Here is a 20,482-nt window from a genome sequence, read left to right on the forward strand (position 1 = left end):
CACAGATTAGAAGTGGCTTTGGACAGAGGGGTTTTCTGACCAGGTTGTGGAGTGATTTCGCAATGACCGCAGACAGGACAGGTACTGCAGCATCTATTCAAAGTGACAGGAGACAACATTTGTCCAGTATGGTTACTAACTATTTTTCATCCCTTATCGATGTTCTCCCTCAACCGTCATTCCCATTTGATTACTGGGCATCCAAATTAGACACCTGGCCTGAATTGGCAGAATATGCATTGCAGGAGCTTGCTTGCCCAGCAGCTAGTGTGCTATCAGAAAGAGTATTCAGTGCTGCTGGTTCAATATTAACCGAAAAAAGGACTCGTCTGGCTACCCAAAATGTGGATGATCTCACCTTCATTAAAATGAACCACTCCTGGATTTCAAATTATTTTGCCCCACCTTTCCCGGCTGACACCTAGATTTCCTATAAAAAGGTCTTGTTTGTGGACTGGTCTTACTGAGTGTTCCAATCTCTTAATTTGCAGCAGCTGTTTGTCCAGCATACGACATGTTTACACCTCCCTCAATGGGAAAATTCCCCCCACGGGGCCGTGGTCTCGCCACTTGGCGCAAGCACCCGTTACAGTGCTGTTTGTCTGAAGAGGTGGGTGTGCCCGCTTTTGATCGACGGCACTGCCACTGGGTCCCTCATAGTACAATGAAGTGTCTCTGGCAGTGGTGGTGCGCACCCAACGTCAGACACACCGTTGTAACATGAGGGGCCCTGGGACGGTACCGCCGGCCACAAGAGAGTTCCCCCCCCAGCTCAAACTGTGCTCTACCACGTGCAAAATTATCTCGCACAGCTCCACCAATGTTTAGTCTATGCACTGACATCATTCAATGCCTGGCACTGACAATACCAATTTGTTGACATCTATGATGCTAGTTAAAGTAGTCTGGGTCTGTGTCCTATATTGACACCAGTAAATACTTACTGCCAAATTACTTTGTCAGAAACTCAGCAGATGAGCCCACCCCTGTACCTAAGTATGCCACACTTTTTTTTTTGTTGTTTTGCGAGACATTAACATCTATTTATTTTTTGTGAGTACTAACTGTGTCAGACACTCCTTGCAATCCTCCTCCGCTGACCACAATGCTGCCTGTGTATCCATGTAACCGATTTAAAACTGCCTTGAGCCTATTTTTATTTATTTTAGGACTTCATTAGCCTGTCTGCGGTCCCTCCTTGCAATACTCCTCCACTGACCACAATGCTGCCTGTGTATCCATGTAACCGATTTAAAACTGCCTTGAGCCTATTTTTTGTTATTTTAGGCCTTCGTTGGCCTGTTTGCGGTCCCTCCTTGCAATCCTCCTCCGCTGGCCACAATGCTGCCTGTGTATCCATGTAACTGATTTAAAACTGCCTTGAGCCTATTTTTATTTATTTTAGGCCTTCGTTAGCCTGTCTGCGGTCCCTCCTTGCAATACTCCTCCACTGACCACAATGCTGCCTGTGTATCCATGTAACCGATTTAAAACTGCCTTGAGCCTATTTTTTGTTATTTTAGGCCTTCATTAGCCTGTCTGCGGGCCTTCATTAGCCTGTCTGCAGTCCCTCCTTGCAATACTCCTCCACTGACCACAATGCTGCCTGTGTATCCATGTAACCTATTTAAAACTGCCTTGAGCCTATTTTTTGTTATTTTAGGCCTTCGTTAGCCTGTCTGCGGTCCCTCCTTGCAATACTCCTCCACTGACCACAATGCTGCCTGTGTATCCATGTAACCGATTTAAAACTGCCTTGAGCCTATTTTTTGCTATTTTAGGCCTTCATTAGCCTGTCTGCGGGCCTTCATTAGCCTGTCTGCAGTCCCTCCTTGCAATACTCCTCCACTGACCACAATGCTGCCTGTGTATCCATGTAACCTATTTAAAACTGCCTTGAGCCTATTTTTTGTTATTTTAGGCCTTCGTTAGCCTGTCTGCGGTCCCTCCTTGCAATCCTCCTCCGCTGACCACAATGCTGCCTGTGTATCCATGTAACCGATTTAAAACTGCCTTGAGCCTATTTTTTGTTATTTTAGGCCTTCATTTGCCTGTCTGCGGTCCCTCCTTGCAATACTCCTCCACTGACCACAATGCTGCCTGTGTATCCATGTAACCGATTTAAAACTGCCTTGAGCCTATTTTTTGTTATTTTAGGCCTTCATTAGCCTGTCTGCGGGCCTTCATTAGCCTCTCTGCAGTCCCTCCTTGCAATACTCCTCCACTGACCACAATGCTGCCTGTGTATCCATGTAACCTATTTAAAACTGCCTTGAGCCTATTTTTTGTTATTTTAGGCCTTCGTTAGCCTGTTTGCGGTCCCTCCTTGCAATCCTCCTCCGCTGACCACAATGCTGCCTGTGTATCCATGTAACCGATTTAAAACTGCCTTGAGCCTATTTTTATTTATTTTAGGCCTTCATTAGCCTGTCTGCGGTCCCTCCTTGCAATACTCCTCCACTGACCACAATGCTGCCTGTGTGTCCATGTAACCGATTTAAAACTGCCTTGAGCCTATTTTTTGTTATTTTAGGCCTTCATTAGCCTGTCTGCAGGCCTTCATTAGCCTGTCTGCAGTCCCTCCTTGCAATACTCCTCCACTGACCACAATGCTGCCTGTGTATCCATGTAACCGATTTAAAACTGCCTTGAGCCTATTTTTTGTTATTTTAGGCCTTCGGTAGCCTGTCTGCGGTCCCTCCTTGCAATACTCCTCCACTGACCACAATGCTGCCTGTGTATCCATGTAACCGATTTAAAACTGCCTTGAGCCTACTTTTTGTTATTTTAGGCCTTCATTAGCCTGTCTGCGGGCCTTCATTAGCCTCTCTGCAGTCCCTCCTTGCAATACTCCTCCACTGACCACAATGCTGCCTGTGTATCCATGTAACCTATTTAAAACTGCCATGAGCCTATTTTTTGTTATTTTAGGCCTTCGTTAGCCTGTCTGCGGTCCCTCCTTGCAATACTCCTCCACTGACCACAATGCTGCCTGTGTATCCATGTAACCGATTTAAAACTGCCTTGAGCCTATTTTTTGTTATTTTAGGCCTTCATTAGCCTGTCTGCGGGCCTTCATTAGCCTCTCTGCAGTCCCTCCTTGCAATACTCCTCCACTGACCACAATGCTGCCTGTGTATCCATGTAACCTATTTAAAACTGCCTTGAGCCTATTTTTTGTTATTTTAGGCCTTCGTTAGCCTGTCTGCGGTCCCTCCTTGCAATACTCCTCCACTGACCACAATGCTGCCTGTGTATCCATGTAACCGATTTAAAACTGCCTTGAGCCTATTTTTTGTTATTTTAGGCCTTCATTAGCCTGTCTGCGGGCCTTCATTAGCCTGTCTGCAGTCCCTCCTTGCAATACTCCTCCACTGACCACAATGCTGCCTGTGTATCCATGTAACCTATTTAAAACTGCCATGAGCCTATTTTTTGTTATTTTAGGCCTTCGTTAGCCTGTCTGCGGTCCCTCCTTGCAATCCTCCTCCGCTGACCACACCAATGCTGCCCGTGTACCCCTGGAACCTATTTAAAAGTTCATAGAGCCTATTTATATATTTTATTTAATATTAATAAAGCCATGATGGACTACGCTGTACCACGCTACAAGCTAACCAGTCGACACTTCTTTTGCGAGAAAAGCCATCCCAACCCTCCACCAGCATGTAAAAGACCGCATTGTCCATGCACTCTGGCAATCTGTGAGTACAAAGGTGCACCTGACAACAGACGCATGGACCTGTAGGCATGGCCACGGAAGGTTACGTGTCCATTACGGTGCAATGGGTTAATGTGGTGGATGCATGGTCCACAGGGGACAGCCTACTAAGTCTGTCTGCAGTCCCTAATTCAAATTGTCCTCCGCTGTCTAAATCTGAGCTTCAACCTTCTGGCTCTCCTTAAGTGCTTTTTTTAAAAAAAAATTGGTGTTTGGGGCCTAATACCTCTGTTTGCCGCTCCCTGGTGTTCTCCTCAACTGAATAAATCTGAGCTTTAACCTTCTGGCTCTCATTAAGTGCTTTTTTTTAAAAAAAATTGGTGTTTGGGGCCTAATACCTCTGTTTGCCGCTCACTGGTGTTCTCCTTAAATGAATAAATCTGAGCTTTAACCTTCTGGCTCTCACTAAGTGCTTTTTTAAAAAAAAAAATTGGTGTTTGGGGCCTAATACCTCTGTTTGCCGCTCCCTGGTGTTCTCCTCAACTGAATAAATCTGAGCTTTAACCTTCTGGCTCTCATTAAGTGCTGTTTTTTAAAAAATTGGGGGTTAGGGCCTACTAACGGTGTCTGCCGCTCCCTGGTGTTTGTCCTCAACTGTATAAAGCTGAGCTTCAGTCTTTAGGCTTTTGGCCTATAGTAGCAGATATTAAACTACATTTGGCCTACTAGTGTGGTTGGGCCCTTAAAACAGTGTCTGCTGCTCCTGGGTTTGCTACTCCACTGAACAAAGCAATGCCGCCTGTTTAGTCCTGTTACCAATTTTGAACTGCATTTAGCCTACTTTATTCTTTGGCCCTATATCTGTGTTTCCTCCTCATCCTGCCCATTGCCCAGCCACTGCTAGATGAGTCTGCTGGTACATTGACCTAGACCACTACATTCCCCTTGCACTCTAGACAGCCAGAATCTGACCCTGCTGAAAGTAAGGTTCCCCTTCCCGCATGTTATACCACCTTACACAGGGACAAAGAGGAAGGTGCAGATGAAAGTGCAGGTTCCTTCATCAGGTGGGGGGGGCATACTCGTTGGCGACGTCACTGGCACAGGGCCCCTCAGAGTATGCAAAAGTGTCGCTGCTGGTGGGAGGCGCCCCCGCCGTACAAACACACCGCTGTACTTTGAGGGGCCCTGTGCCAGTGCCAATGCCAACGAGTGGGCCCCCCCTGCTTGCTTAGGATCACAGCACTTGCAAACTTGACATACTTACCTCTCACTGCTCCACCGCCGTGACGTAGTCCACGTTTCCTGGGCCCACTAAAACCTTGAACCAACCCTACCCCCCACAACTTTTGCCAAATGACCCCCAATTTCCAATGCCCAACTATTATTATAAAGTTAATTAAGATTGACAAGCTTCAGAAACAAGAATGGATGTTTTTGGCATTAAAATGGGCACTGTAGGTGTTTTCCTGGCCTCCACTCACTGTCGACTATGCTTCCCCATTGACTTGCATTGGGTTTCGTGTTTTGGTCGATCCCCGACTTTTAGCGATAATCGGCCGACTGCACTCGACTCGACTCTGGACAAAGTCAGGTTTCGCAAAACCCGACTCGATCTTAAAAAAATGAAAGTCGCTCAACCCTAGCCTTGACTACTGCAATATCCTCCTCTGTGTCGTCCCTGCTACCACTCTCACGTGGCTCCATTGCACCCTTAACTTTGCTGCCCAATTAATTCACCTCTTCCCTCGCTAGTCCACTGCTTATCCCCTCTCCAAATCCCTTTGTTGGCATCCAATTCTCCAACAAATCCAGTTCAAACTTCTAAGGCTGCCGTTACACTAGCAGTATTTGGTCAGTATTTTACATCAGTATTTGTAAGCCAAAACCAGGAGTGGGTGATAAATGCAGAAGTGGTCCATATGTTTTTATTATACTTTTCCTCTAATTGTTCCACTCCTGGTTTTGGCTTACAAATACTGATGTAAAATACTGACCAAATACTGCTAGTGTGACGGCAGCCTTACACTGACCTACCAGGTCATTCATACTCTGTACCCTCCATATATCTACAAACTGATCTCCCGATATCTACCCACAAGTAATGTCTGGTCCTCCCTAGACAAACTAGTATGTTTTTCACCCAATTGAATCCAAAACTTCTCCCAAGTATCCCCCATCTTCTGTAATTCTGTATCTCATTCCAAATTATCTTGTAGACTATAAGCCTACAAGGGCAGGGCTCTCTCCTTTCTGTAACAGTCTGTCATTCTTAGTTTATTCATTGCAAATTGTCTCTTCAGAGAGGAAGAGGACTAGAACTCTAGTGCCACATATTGAAAGTAGCAATCCTAACAGTCAATGTCAACCCTTTAACGAGCCTTGTCACATGACTTATGATAGAAGCCAAATCAGAATATCAACTTGCAGACACTGTGTTTCGGGGTACTGCCCCTCATCAGTGCAAAGTGTGAGATCTGATTTGGCTGATTGAGAGGCGTCTGACCGGGATCCAAGAAGTATCGTTTCTCCTTGTGGAGAGTGACATGTTAAGCACACCGAGATAAGGAGACTTAAAGGGAACCTATCACCCCATTTTTTCTATCTAATATATAAAGCTGAAAGTGTGTGTGTATGTGTATGTCCGGGATTGGCATCTGCACCATCGCAGCTACAGCCACAAAATTTTGCACAGTCGCACGTCTGGACCCCAAGAGCGTCATAGGCTATGTTGTGAGGCAAAATTTTAACCCCGCGCTTTCCAATTCACCAAACAATTTTGCCCCTATCTACATAATGGGGAAAAAGTGAAAGGAAAAGTGTTGGAGGCAAATTGACAGCTGCCAGATGTGAACAAGGGAGACTTAAAGAATGAGAGCGATGGCGCCAAAGAGTATATACCGTACAGTTGCTAAGGTGGGGCCCCGACATGGGACACAAAATGCGCCACACACTACCACGTGCTTAAACACATATACCACCCTCAGCACACATTTCACCACACATACACCAACCTCGCCACATAAAAGTCGAAACACAAAAGTCACTGCTCAAAACTCGCCACATGCAAAACTAGGCTCACGCAAAACTCGCCACATGCAAAACTAGGCTCACACAAAACTCGCCACACGCAAAATTCGCCACATGCAAAACTCACCACATGCAAAACTAGGCTCACGCAAAACTCGCCACACGTGCAAAACTCACCTCATGGAAAACTCTCCACACGCAAAACTTGCACACGCGGAAAAATTGCCACATGCACAAAAGTTGCAACACATGCAAAAGTTGCCTTACACAAAACTTGCACAAACTCAAAACGCACCACACATAAAACTCGCCACACGCAAAACTTGCTGCACACAACTTGCCACACACATATTGCTACACTAACCTGTCACATGCAACTCGACACACAAAAAGTTGCTACACGCATGTCGCCACACAAAACTCATCTCACAAAAGTCTCTACATGCATGTTGCCACATGCAACTCAACACACACAACATGACACATGAAACTCACCCTAAAACACACACAAGTCTGGTATTATCCTTCAAAAATAAAAATCTGATTAATAAGCAGACAAACTACAAGAGCAACAAATGTACCATATTGGAAATACGGCAGCTGTCAGTCACATGACCTGTCTATTATGTGTATGTGTGAGCTAATATATACTGCCAGGGGGGAGGGCTTCCTGATGGCTGGGGATTTATCAGGCTGCCAATTTAGCTTACAAATACTGAGGTAAAAATACTGACCAAATAATGTGTGAACAAGGTCTAATACAGGAGGAGATGACATACAGGTACATACTATATACAGGAGGAGATGACACACACATATATACTATATACAGGGGAGATGACACACAGGTATATACTATATACAGGAGCAGATGACTCACAGGTATATACTATATACAGGAGATGACTCACAGGTATATACTATATACAGGAGGAGATGACATACAGGTATATACTATATATAGGAGATGACATACAGGTATATACTATATACAGGAGGAGATGACACATGTATATACTATATACAGGAGGAGATGACATACATCAGGTATATACTATATAAAAGAGGAGATGACTCATAGGTATATAGAGGAGGAGATGACATACAGCAGGTATATACTATATACAGGGGAGATGACATACAGGTATATACTATATACAGGAGATGACATACAGGTATTACTATATATAGGAGGAGATGACATACAGGTATATACTAAATACAGGAGGAGATTACACACGTATATACTATATACAGGAAGAGATGACATACAGCAGGTATATACTATTTACAGGGGAGATGACATGCAGGTATATACTATATACAGGGAAGATGACATACAGGTATATACTATATACAGGAGATAACATACAGGTGTATACTATATATAAGGGAGATGACAAACATGAATATACTGAGGGGAAAATGAGAGGTGTGAGGTGAAAATGAGAGGTGTGAGGTGAAAATGAAAAGGTGTGAGTGCAAAATGAGAGGAGTGAGGGAAAATAGTGGAGTGATTGGAAAATGACAGATGTGAGGTCGAAATGACAAGTGTTAGGGGGATTGAGAGGAGTGAAGGGGGAATGAGAGGAGTGAGGGGGAAAATAAGAGGAGTGAAGGGGAAAATGAGAGGTGTGAAGGAGAAAATGAGAGATGTGAGGGGAAAATGAAAGATGTGTGGGGGAAAATGAGAGGTGTGATGGGAAAATAAGAGAAGTGAGGTGCTATAATTAACCACAGATATTTACTATGCCCAGGCAACGCCGGGCTCTTCAGCTAGTATGAGATAAAAATATGGTTCAATAGGGCCTGAGCTCTGCTTTACATCAGTACCTTGCATATTTCCCAGAGGAGCATTGCGGCTTTAAGTCTCCTCATCTCGGTATGCTTAGCATGTCACTCTCCGCAAGGAGAAATGATACTTAATGGATTCTAGCTTATTCATTGTTATTTATATGTGCATTTTGTATGTAATTCCTTATTTTGTGCAGGACTATAGAATCAACAGTGCTCTAATAATGATGAAGATGGTGATGATGATGAGCTAAATCCTTATATGTGAATTTCCTCTTTCAGAAAGAAAAAAAATAATATATGGATTGAATCCATATGCTTAAAGGGACTCTGTCACCTGAATTTGGAGGGAACAATTTTCAGCCACAGGGGCGGGGTTTTCGGGTGTTTGATTCACCCTTTCCTTACCCGCTGGCTGCATGCTGGCCGCAATATTGGATTGAAGTTCATTCTCTGTCCTCCATAGTACACGCCTGCACAAGGCAATCTTGCCTTACACAGGTGTGTACTATGGAGGACAGAGAATGAACTTCAATCCAATATTGCAGCCAGCATGCAGCCAGCGGGTAAGGAAAGGGTGAATCAAACACCCCAAAACCCCGCCCCTGTGGTGGAAAATTGTTCCCTCCAAATTCAGGTGACAGAGTCCCTTTAAAGGCAATCTGTCACCAAGTCTTTGCCACCGAATCTGAACTGACTGCTGTAGTTTTGATAAAATTACTGTTTTATCAGCAGGAGATTATCACTGGAGGTCTAAAATACTTGCTGCCAACATGTATATGTAATACTTTTTATAGGATTGTATGAAGTTTGAAACAGTACTTTCTTCTACAAACAGTGCCACTCTACACCATGGGCTAAGTATGGTATTGCTGGACAGCGCTATTTGCAAAAGAAAGCAACCATATGTTTCATACAATAATTTAAGAATGTCTATTTGTTTAGGCCTTATGTCATAAAAACTGAATTGACATTGTGACATTACAACATTGCCATATATAAATGTTTAGTATATATATATTTTTTTTCCTTGTAGGTTTGTTCACAATCGTAGCTGATAAGAACCCATATCACTCTATTGAAGAAATTGTACAGACACTACATATCAGATCCTTACCATTTGGCAAGCCCACCATTTATAGCCATTCTAAACTTGAAGTAGGAGACATAATCATTGATAAAGGCAAAGCCATCATATTTAACTCTGTAGAAGAAGTAAATGGAGTCACCTCCGTATCATGTAAAGTGACAGTAGAGGGAATAAACCATTCATTTGTTTTACCTCTGTCTCATACTGGAGAGTTTTACGAGTGCCAGGATGAAAGGATTTATACATTCAAAGAGATTGTGGACTGGAAAATTCCAAAAAACAGGACTAGGACGGTGCTACTTAAAGAAATTACAGGCAATTGCAGAAGTCAAAACCTTTTCTACAGTGCCAAAGGAATGGTTCTAAATCCTGTCTATGAAGTAAAGACCCTGACTCAATGTAAGTATGGTGGAGAGGGGATGAGTATTTACCAGAAAGGATCCAAGCAATGGGGATTCTACTGATCGTTTAATCTATTGGCCATTATTCCCTTATATTTTTATGTATTATTTGACTTGAATGTATAGTTTAAATAGTTAATACCCAACTATAACAATGTGCCTGGGGAGACTGTGGAAAGCACAAGGTCCCAGTGCAAGAATAGCCTATGGGCCTATTCCAGTCCAACAATCAACCTAAGCAGAGCCCTCACTGGTATGTGCAGTTTTGGATTGAGGAGCCAAGGGCCCACCAGTAACATTGACTCTGGGTTCCCACAGTAGCTTAATGCAAATATTACATTACCCACTGTAGGAAAACACTCTCAGGTAGGCATTAGGTAACACCCACACAGTCAATGCGGTTTGGTCCAAACAGGTGAAGCTTTATTGCTTTCATAAAACTCCAAGTGATTCAAAACCAAAAACAGCCTCTTCTAGGCACAAAGGTATCACAACAATAAATAGCTCAATCGGCAGGCACATATTTGTCAGTGAGGGCAAAGTTTATACACAGAAGAGACATGATACCACCAGTCTCTGTATCCGGAGCACCAGCAGTTCTCAGTGCCAAACTGAAGTGTTCAACTCTGGGCACAGTTCACATTGAACAGGCTGCAACTTCCACATGTTTGTCTGCAGCTCCAGCACCCAGATTGCTCATCTGTCCTAGCTGACTCATGCAGTTTCCATTCAGAGAGAGACCCTGGCTTGTCATTCTCCCAGCTACAGCTCACATTTTGGCTGGACACTCACCTGCTTCAGCACACTCGAATCTGCTTCATTTAGCAGACTGTCACACCTAGTTAACACAGGACATGGTTCTTAGTTAAACCTTGGCAGGTGTATCTAATTAAGACCTGCAGTGCTAGGATTTAACCCAGTCCTACCTGGCTTTGCTACACCTCAGTCATACATTTACTTATGCCTCTATAAAATAATAAATTATAGTTTGTTAAATGAATGAGGAGATGCTGGCTTTGTCTATACACAGTAAATCAAGTGTATTATGCCCACTACTGCTCCTATAGAGAAGTGGGGAACTCACTAATGCACAGGGGCCGAAAAGGGTTTTTCCTGTGGGCTAGTCCGAGATTGACTAGGCCAAACCTTCAGTAATTATAAGTGATGAGGATCAATGACACTGTCCCTTGAATGTAATCTAATAGACTGTAGAATATTGCTAGATGTTAAGATGTCACTGGCTCTCTTGCCTATAGGGTCCCAGATAGTAGCACAGATAGCACCTATGGTAAGTCATTTATCATCTATGCATATACTAAGTGCCACAATCAAAATCAAAATCAAAATTGAAATCAAAAAGGGCAATAATTTTGGAAGGCAAATAACAACGTGTTTTCTCTATCTTCTTTCAGATGGTGGTTTTTTTAACCTCTTGTCAGATCTGGATGTAGAGGTTTTGGATATTACTCAGCACTGTGATTTAAAACTCTTCAGCCCCATATTAAACATTCAAGACATCTTTGAAAAAACTACTAATGAATTTCCATTAGTTGCAGAAATTCTAGAAGGACCATTAAAACATTGTAAGGCTTATAAAGTACTGAAATGCGGCAGGAGGATCGTTGTTCACAAAAAATATCAAGCTGATAGAATTATTGCCTCAGAGTCACGAAGTGATACTCCAAAAAGACATTTCCTTATCCCGTCCACCTACAAGGGAAAATTTAAAAGGAGGCCTCGCTTCTTCCCCACCGTGTATGACCTAAATATCGCCAAGACAGAAATGGTTGACCTATATGTGGTAGCAACAAAATCATTTCATCCAGTACATGATGAATTTTCTTCACTAAATGTCGGAGACCTGTTGCAGGTGAAGAAGTTCAAGTCCTATGAAGTCCTCTGTGAGGGAACAAAAACTCTTGTAGATTCCCTGGAATGTACAAAATCAAAAGATGGTAACTCCGTAGAAGTCATTCTTCCCTTGTATGGAGAAGGTGGCTTCATGGAGATTGTGCATGACAGCAGACAATATTCCCTATCAGAACTTTTCAATTTTTTTCAACTTCCTTTGAATGTAAAGATCTCGGTAAGGGACTTGTTCACGGTGGGAGAGGATATATTGGCCAATACATCAGTATTAAACTTGGAAGAGCAGATTACAGACTCGTACTTACTTGTTAGTTTATATGACAAACCTGAAGATGTTTGGGAACTTCCAGTCTACCGGCTAAGTATGTCTTTTCAGGTTGTTGGTCAGTTTAATGGCAAAGTATGTTCTTCACCAACAAAAACTAACATAGAAGAAATTAATGAAGAGGAGTATTATATGGTAAGAAGATATGAAAACCATGTTCAACTTCCACCACCACGGCCACCAAAGACTCCGGTGTATGTGAATAAATCCAGGCCAATGTTCATGCAAGAGGTACTATTTTTGTTTAATTTCTTTTTTGCTTTTTTCAAATCTATCTAAATAACAATAAAAAACTGAAGCAGCACAAGTTAAATGATTTACTGGGGCTGCAAAGACTCCAAGGTACAGTATATACTAAATCTCTTCCAATAAATCCAAAAACAATGTTTAAGAAAAAAACAAACATACTTTAAAGGTTGCAAGGGACTGAGCCACACAGGAGATTAGTCAGACAGGCAGGTCTTTGATGGCTTCTCCCTGCCTGCTGCCAGTGATTCACAGGTCTCTCCCTATATTAGCATGCAGAAAAGACTCGTCACTGAAAGAGAGTGGGCGGGGAGAAGACGGACATCTTTGACTAAGTCACCTGCCGGCCTTTTGACTCATCCGCAGTCAGTTTATAAAGTAGATTTCTCTTTGAAATACTGTAGTTTTACAAAGTCAAACATACATGCTAGAAATCAAACAGCTTAGGCAGCATGTATAAGCTGTCAGGTTCCCTTTAATCTAATATATATATATATATATATATATATATATATATATATATATATATATATATATATGTATATATATGTATATATACAGTATATACATATATATATATATATATATATATTTGGGCTCAAAAATTTACATACCCCGGCCGAATTTTTGCTTTCTTGGCCTTTTTTCAGAGAATATGAAAGATAACACCAAAACTTTTTCTCCACTCATAGTTAGTGGTTGGGTGAAGCCATTTATTGTCCAACTACTGTGTTTTCTCCTTTTAAATCATAATGACAGCCCAAAACATTCAAATAACCCTGATCAAAAGTTCACATACCCCATTTCTTAATACAGTGTATTGCCTCCTCTGACATCAACGAAAGCTTGAAGTATTTTGTAGTAGTTGTGGATGAGGTTCTTTATTTTCTCAGATGGTAAAGCTGCCCACTCTTCTTGGCAAAAAGCCTCCAGTTCCTGTAAATTCCTGGGCTGTCTAGCATGAACTGCACACTTGAGATTGTTTTCAGGGAGTCCTGCATTTCAGCTGATGTTATTTGTGGCTTTTTCTTTGCATCCAAAACTATTTTCCTGGCAGTTTGTGGATTACATTTTTGTTGGTCTACCTGACCTTGGTTTTGTTTTTACAGAGCCCCTGATTTTCCATTTGTTAATCACAGTTTGAACACTGCTGACTGGCATTATCAATTCCTTGGATATCTTTTCGTATCCCTTTCCTGGTTTATACAGTTCAACTACCTTTTCCTGTAGATCTGTTGACAATTCTTTTGCTTTCCCCATGACTCACAATCCAGAAATGTCAGTGGCTGGATAATAGATGCAAGAGTCTGTCTGGATCCCAGAAACTCACTCAGCTTTTAACACACACTGATTACAAGCAAACAGGTCACAGATGAGGATGTTACCTTTAGTAGCCATTCAAACCCATTTGTGTCAACTTCTGGGTCATTTGGATGTTTTGGGTTGTCATTATGATTTGAAAAGAGAAAACACAGTAGTTTGACAATAAATGGCTTCACCCAACCACTAATCATGAGTGGAGAAAAATTTTTGGTATTATTATTCATATCATCTGAAAAAATGGCCAAGAAAGCAAAAATTCTGCCGGGGTATGTAAACTTTTGAGCACAACTGAATCTATCTCATATCTATCTATCCATGAAACTATTATGGAGAGCTACTATAACTCAAATACTGAACAGGAGGAAAATAAAACATTTTATAACAAAAGAAAAAAGGAATGTAGTCAGCTTACCGGTCTTAGACGAAATCCCCAGACCTGCCAACGCCCAGCACGGTTCGGGGTGAGCACCCACAGCAAATAAAGACAAAAAGAGAAATGATCCAACTGGAGATGGAGGCAGTTCAGACTTTGTGAGGAGGATCCTCCTCACTGGTGTGCCAGGTGTTTGCTATGTAAAGATTTTTCTTTTTGAAGAACTATTTATTGCTTTAGTTGTCTAATAAAGTCTCACAAAGTCTGAACTGCCTCCACCTCCAGCTGGATCATTTCTCTTTTTGTCTTCATAACACATTTTAGTCTCAATATTTGTTAGTTTTGCTAAAAAAAAATATTAAACACATTTTAGACTTTAAAGGGACTGTGCCATCAGAAAAATAGATTTAAAATGTTAACTTTTTAAAACATTTTTGTAATTTTTTTTTTCATATTATTACTGTATTAAATAAAATATAAACCTTGTCATTTTCACACTGTGAAACAGGGGGAGTTCTAAACTTATACCTCCCATTCATTCACGAAATTCACATGTCCATTAGAAGCCTCAGCTATTATTCTAAGGGCTCATACTCACTTGATTGAAATACGGCCGAGTCTCGCATGGTAACACCCGGCTCTGCCGCCAGCACTTGGGTGCGGAGCGTGCGGCTCCATGTATTACTGTGCGGCCGCTCCCAAGTGCCGGCGGCAGAGCCGGGTTTTAACATGCGAGACTCGGCCGTATTTCACGCAAGTGAGTATGAGCCCTAAGTGTCATTTGTCATTGTCATACTGCCTCTGCTGATATATTAGTGAGACTTTGGAAAAGTCTTCTGTAAGGAACTGGCATTATGAGTCTAAAATAGTCCTAGTGGCCTTTGTGAAAATTGCAAGATATCAATTTGGTATTAAAAGGAATCTATAAGAAGCTCTTTACTATTTAATCTGAGAGCAGCATGATATACTATGCTGCATGTTGTAGTTTCAACAAAATCAGCATTTTATGAGCAGGAGATTATCACTAGATGACTAGTTGTCTCGTGCCTTGTAGTCCTCCTGCTTTGTGTAACCCCACCATTGATTAGCCACTTTCTGCCTCTGCACAGAACACACAGTGGTGGGCGTGGGGTAATACAGAGCTCCGCATTCAGAGAACTGGTAGATCACCAGCAAAGAAAATAGTGATCCTGTTAAGATGACAGCAGGCAGCCCAGTAAGTGACACATCGCTGGGATCAGAGTCTCTACTCCTACATCATGCTGCTCTCAGATTAAATAGTAAGAAAGCTGCTTGTTTTTCCAGTGTCAAATGCTTAGAAACAGCTCCACTGAAACATGTTGTTCTCCAAACCACAAGAAATCTCTTTTTCTCTGTTCTGTTGCATTTATCTCTGTTCTTTATAATCAAAATAATGTTGTTAGACGTCGATTGTTAAAGAAGATAACCGTCACAATTACAGATCCTGCTATTTTCTTAGCTTATTTTACTTATATTTACTTACTTTGTTGTATACAATTGTACACTTATTTTCCTCCCAATTACTCAGCGAATAACAATGCCAGTCAGGACATTTACTATTCCATATTTCCCGCAGTAAGTATAACTGCATCCTCACTCTCTGTGTTCAGCACAGCAAAGCTATATTTTCATTTTATCAGCTGTCTTTCTAAGCTTCGCTGCTTACAACACATACGAGGACAATATCGAGCATTTCTTTATTGCTTTACAATGGCAATACATTTCTAGAGGCTTGCACATTCTCCAAGTGATTTTGATTGATTGTTTTTAAAAATAAAAAAAATAAATAAATAAAACTGACATTCAACTTACTTGAAGAAAATGAGAATTTCAACAAGGAGAAATGTAATAAAATGGAATATTGCTTCCAGGCTTTTTACCAAATGATACAGAACTTTCCGATGTGGCTGAATGTTATCGCTGTGTGTATATAAGACTGAATCAGTTGAAAGGAAGATTTATGTAAGCTATAAGAGTTAGTAGGTTTTTGATCCCAAAATCAATACAACAGGGAAAATGTATAAATACTGACGCTTCATGTAAGTGGTATGGCTGTCTTTTCTTTAATGCAATGTTCACCTGATTCATCAAAAAGATCATAGAAAAGTTTAAAAAAACTTTCATAAATATGTTTCAATGTCATATGTTAGAAAAGGTGGTGCATAAGCTTCATAAATATGAGGTCCAACCTGTTTTTTTTTTTTACAGGGAATTTGCCAGCAGGTTTTTGCTATGTATTCTGAGAGCAACATAAGGTAGCGGCTGAGACACTGACTTCAGTGATGCATCACTTATTAGGCTGTCTGCTGTTATTTCAATACAATGAAGCTTTTATCAACAGGAGATTATCAATAGAGATGGGCAGAACCCTGGATGTTCGGGTCCGGCAGCTTCAACTGAACACTTACAAAAATTTCAGGTACCAGAACAGTACCCGGACCCCATCACTTGAATGGGGGGTCCGTACATCCAGTGTTTGCCATGCTGCCATGTGCATGAAAGCACCATGCAAAAACTACGTCTGATCGGTGGTGAGCTCATTACCATTGGTCAGACAGCTGCTTTTCCCACGCTGTCAAATGAAAGTGTTAGCACACAGCTGCAATCGAAGGTAAAAAGTTTACCTCCAGTCACTGGCATAGGCTGATGGAACTACTAGACCTACACTTGCTGCCGTTAATAACAGCGAGAGAAGGCGTGGCTGATGGGAGTAATCATCAGCCAGCGCCTGTGGTCTAAATAAATAATTAACAAAAAAAAAACCTCATCTGTCAGCTTCAGCAAAGCTCATTATCAAGAATACAGGGGTCTCCACTCAGTTTTGTAAAATTATTTAAATAAATAATATTAAAAAATAGCATGGGGTCCCACCCATTTTGGACAGCCAGCTAAGCTGAAGCAGACAGCTGGGGCGGGGATCCTCAGGCTGATTAGGGGTCATGCATATTGACCCCTAGACTAAAAATAGCAGCCTGCGGCTGCCCAGAAAAGGCATATCTATTAGATGTGCCAGTTCTGATGCTTTGCTCGGCTCTTCCCACTTGCCCTGTAGCGGTGGTAAGTGGGGTTCATATTTGTGGGGTTGATGTCACCTTTGTATTGTCAGGTGACATCAAGCCCATGGATTATTAATTGAGAGGCGTCTATAAGACACCTATCCATTACTAATCCTACAGCTGTATTGTAAATAAACACACAGCTAGAATAAAGTCCTTTATTTGAAATAACAAAAAACAAACTTTTACTTTTTTATTTAAAAATAACAAACAGTTATACTCACCTAACGCCCTGCCAACTGAAGCACTCGTCTCCTGTAATAAAACAAAAATAAAAAACAACCATATCCCTCACCCATCTGTCGTTCTGTCCCACGCTTTAATCTATGTCTGAAGGATAAACAGTTTTCAACCTTGATGGTACCAAGATGCGACCGTCCAGGCTGAGAACCACTGGTGAATTAGTTGATGCAAGCGCAGCATCAGTGATTAGCCGGGACGTCATCGAAGTTACTGCTGGGCACTGAGGCTATGTTTTCAACCAGACCCCTGTTCTGCAGGAACCTCAGTGAGAGCATTGCTAACACAATGAGAAAAAGTCCATGTACAAGGATCATGTCCGAACAGTATGTGTTCGGTACAGACCCCAAACTTTAATTTTTGGGTTCATCCATAAATAATTATCACTGCCGGACTAGATGTCCATGTGCTTCCTGGTCCAACCATGTCTCCAGTGCTGACGAGAAGCTTACTGTCAATATACAGTGTACACAGAAAGCTGCTAATCGTTGGTGTTGGCGGGGTTAGCTTTCTTAGCTCTGCTATATCTAAAAACATTGATTATGTCCCAATTACACATCCAGTAAACTAAGTAATACATCACTGGAATCAGGGTATCTTATTCTACATTACACTGATCTCAGATGAGGTAGCAAAAGGCTGATGACAGATTCCTATTAATGGATCTACACAAGAAAATAGATTTAAATATGTTGATAAATCTGACTCAATAACAATTCATAAGATTTAATTTATACTTTCAAAATGTATCAAGTAGTGATCTAAATGTATGGTTTTATCTTATATGTATACTATAAAAATAAAAGGTACCTTTCTATATTTAAAGGTAGGAAAAAACTAATTCTGTATCTATGGATTCCTACAAATACTAGGCCCTAGTCCCTTTGGTAGGAAAAAGGTTTTGCTTAGGACTACTGTATGACTTAGATCAAAATTCAGTCAAGTACTAGTAGTGGAATCATAAAGAAACTAAAGCTTCATTCAGGAAGTGGTTGAGCAGAAAACTGGGGCGTGCACCATATCTCTGGGTAGCTTAAACCTTTTATTCTCAAAGTAACCTACCTGTGGTTTTCCCTTGCAAGAGATTTGCAATAAAGAAAAAAACTGCTTAACCAATGAGTTCATATCATCTTTTATTTTTGTGAAGCACTATGAAACCAGTAAGAATTCCGCCATTAACTCCTTAATACAACAAGTATTTTGGACCGTAACCCCTTCAGGACAGACCTATTTTCAACCTTCAGGACAAATTATTTTTTTATATCATTATCAGCCAATCCAAAACTCATCCATTTTTATGCAGCTTTCTTAGAGTATATGGGGTAACCATTTTCATTTACTCTTTAAAAGAAGAAACAAAAAACAACAGAAATTTGGGCATTTTTTCTTAAAGTGTTAACTTTTTCTGGAGATTAGTAAGACTATGGTGATACAAAATATATAAAGTTGTACTTACATTTTATTATTTTGGCACAATAAATAAACTGAACTAAAAAAAATCACTTGGATTTATGTCACCGTATTCTGAGAACTTCAAGTTTTCCATTTTCCTATCAGCAGAGCTGAGCGGAGCCTTCATTTGGCATGAAAAGCTATAGTTTTCATTGACACAATTTTGATCGTGGATATGACATTTTGCTAACATTTTATTTTATCTTTGTGAGAAGATATGAACAAAAACAGCATTTATGGCAATACTTTGCATTATGTGACTTTTGATCACTTTTTATTACAATTTTTTGAAAAGGAGAAAAATCAAATTTTTATATATTTTTTTTAAACATCATTTGCCATTCAGACTAATTGACATATTAACTTTATTCAGTGCTTTGATGTAATAATGAAAATGCTAAATTTATATTGCTTTTTAAAGTTTTGGTATTGCACAAGCTAACTAATTTTTTTAGGAAATATTTTTTTTAAGTTGCCTTATTTTGAAACCCATAACAGAGCTGTGTGAGGGCTTACTTTTCGGTAGAATAGTTGTAGTTTTTACATTTTTTTTCCATTTTTTTATATTTACTTTGAGATATGGGATGAACAAGCACGAAAATTCTTTCATTGATTTTCATAATTTAATTTACAGTGTTCATCATGTGGAATATGTTCAACATGGAGGGTTCCATTTTTTTAACTTTTTTATACTTATTAAAGGTTTTTACATTTTTTCTAAAATATGTATTAGCTTGAACGTAGATATACAGTGGGGGAAATAAGTATTCGATCCCTTGCTGATTTTGTAAGTTTGCCCACTGACAAAAACATGAACAGTCTATAATTTTAAGGGTAGGTTAATTTTTACATTGAGAGATAGAATATCAAAAATAAAATCCAGAAAATCACGTTGTAAAAATTATATACATTTATTTGCATTTTGCAGTGAGAAATAAGTATTTGATCCCCTACCAACCATTAGGAGTTCTGGCTCTTACGGACCAGTTAGACGCTCCTAATCAACTCGTTACCTGCATTAAAGACAGCTGTCTTACATAGTCACCTTTATAAAAGACTCCTGTCCACAGACTCAATTAATCAGTCAGATTCTAACCTCTACAACATGGGCAAAACCGAAGAGATTTCTAAGGATGTCAGGGACAAGATCATAGACCTCCACAAAGCTGGAATGGGCTACAAAACCAAAAGTAATACGCTGGGTGAGAAGGAGACAACTGTTGGTGCAATATTAAGAAAATAGAAGAAATAGACTGTCAATCGACATCGATCTGGGGCACCATGCAAAATCTTACCTTGTGGAGTATCCTTGATAATGAGAAAGGTGAGAGATCAGCCTAAAACTACATGGGGGAAACTTGTTAATGATCTCAAGGCAGCAGGGACCACAGGCACCAAGAAAATCATCGGTAACACATTACGCCGTAAAGGTTTAAAATCCTGCAGTGCCCGCAAGGTCCCCCTGCTCAAGAAGGCACATGTGCACGCCTGTCTGAAGTTTGCCAATGAACAACTGGATGATTCTCTGGGTGATTGGGAGAAGGTGCTGTGGTCAGATGAGACGAAAATTGAGGTCTTAGAAATTACCGTATTTTCTGGTG

General features: G+C 40.8%; 1 protein-coding gene across 1 annotated transcript in view; it reads left to right on the forward strand.

Moving 5' to 3' along the window:
- THEMIS (thymocyte selection associated) overlaps nucleotides 1-20,482 on the forward strand; it is a 109,672-nt gene that overhangs the window by 24,245 nt on the left and 64,945 nt on the right. Inside the window, exons 3-4 of the mRNA XM_077289408.1 lie at nucleotides 9,522-9,974; nucleotides 11,389-12,401. Coding sequence (XP_077145523.1) covers nucleotides 9,522-9,974; nucleotides 11,389-12,401 — 1,466 coding nt within the window. The remainder of the gene's footprint in view (nucleotides 1-9,521; nucleotides 9,975-11,388; nucleotides 12,402-20,482) is intronic.

Source organism: Ranitomeya variabilis, chromosome 2 (assembly GCF_051348905.1).
Source record: "Ranitomeya variabilis isolate aRanVar5 chromosome 2, aRanVar5.hap1, whole genome shotgun sequence".
NCBI lineage: Eukaryota > Metazoa > Chordata > Amphibia > Anura > Dendrobatidae > Ranitomeya > Ranitomeya variabilis.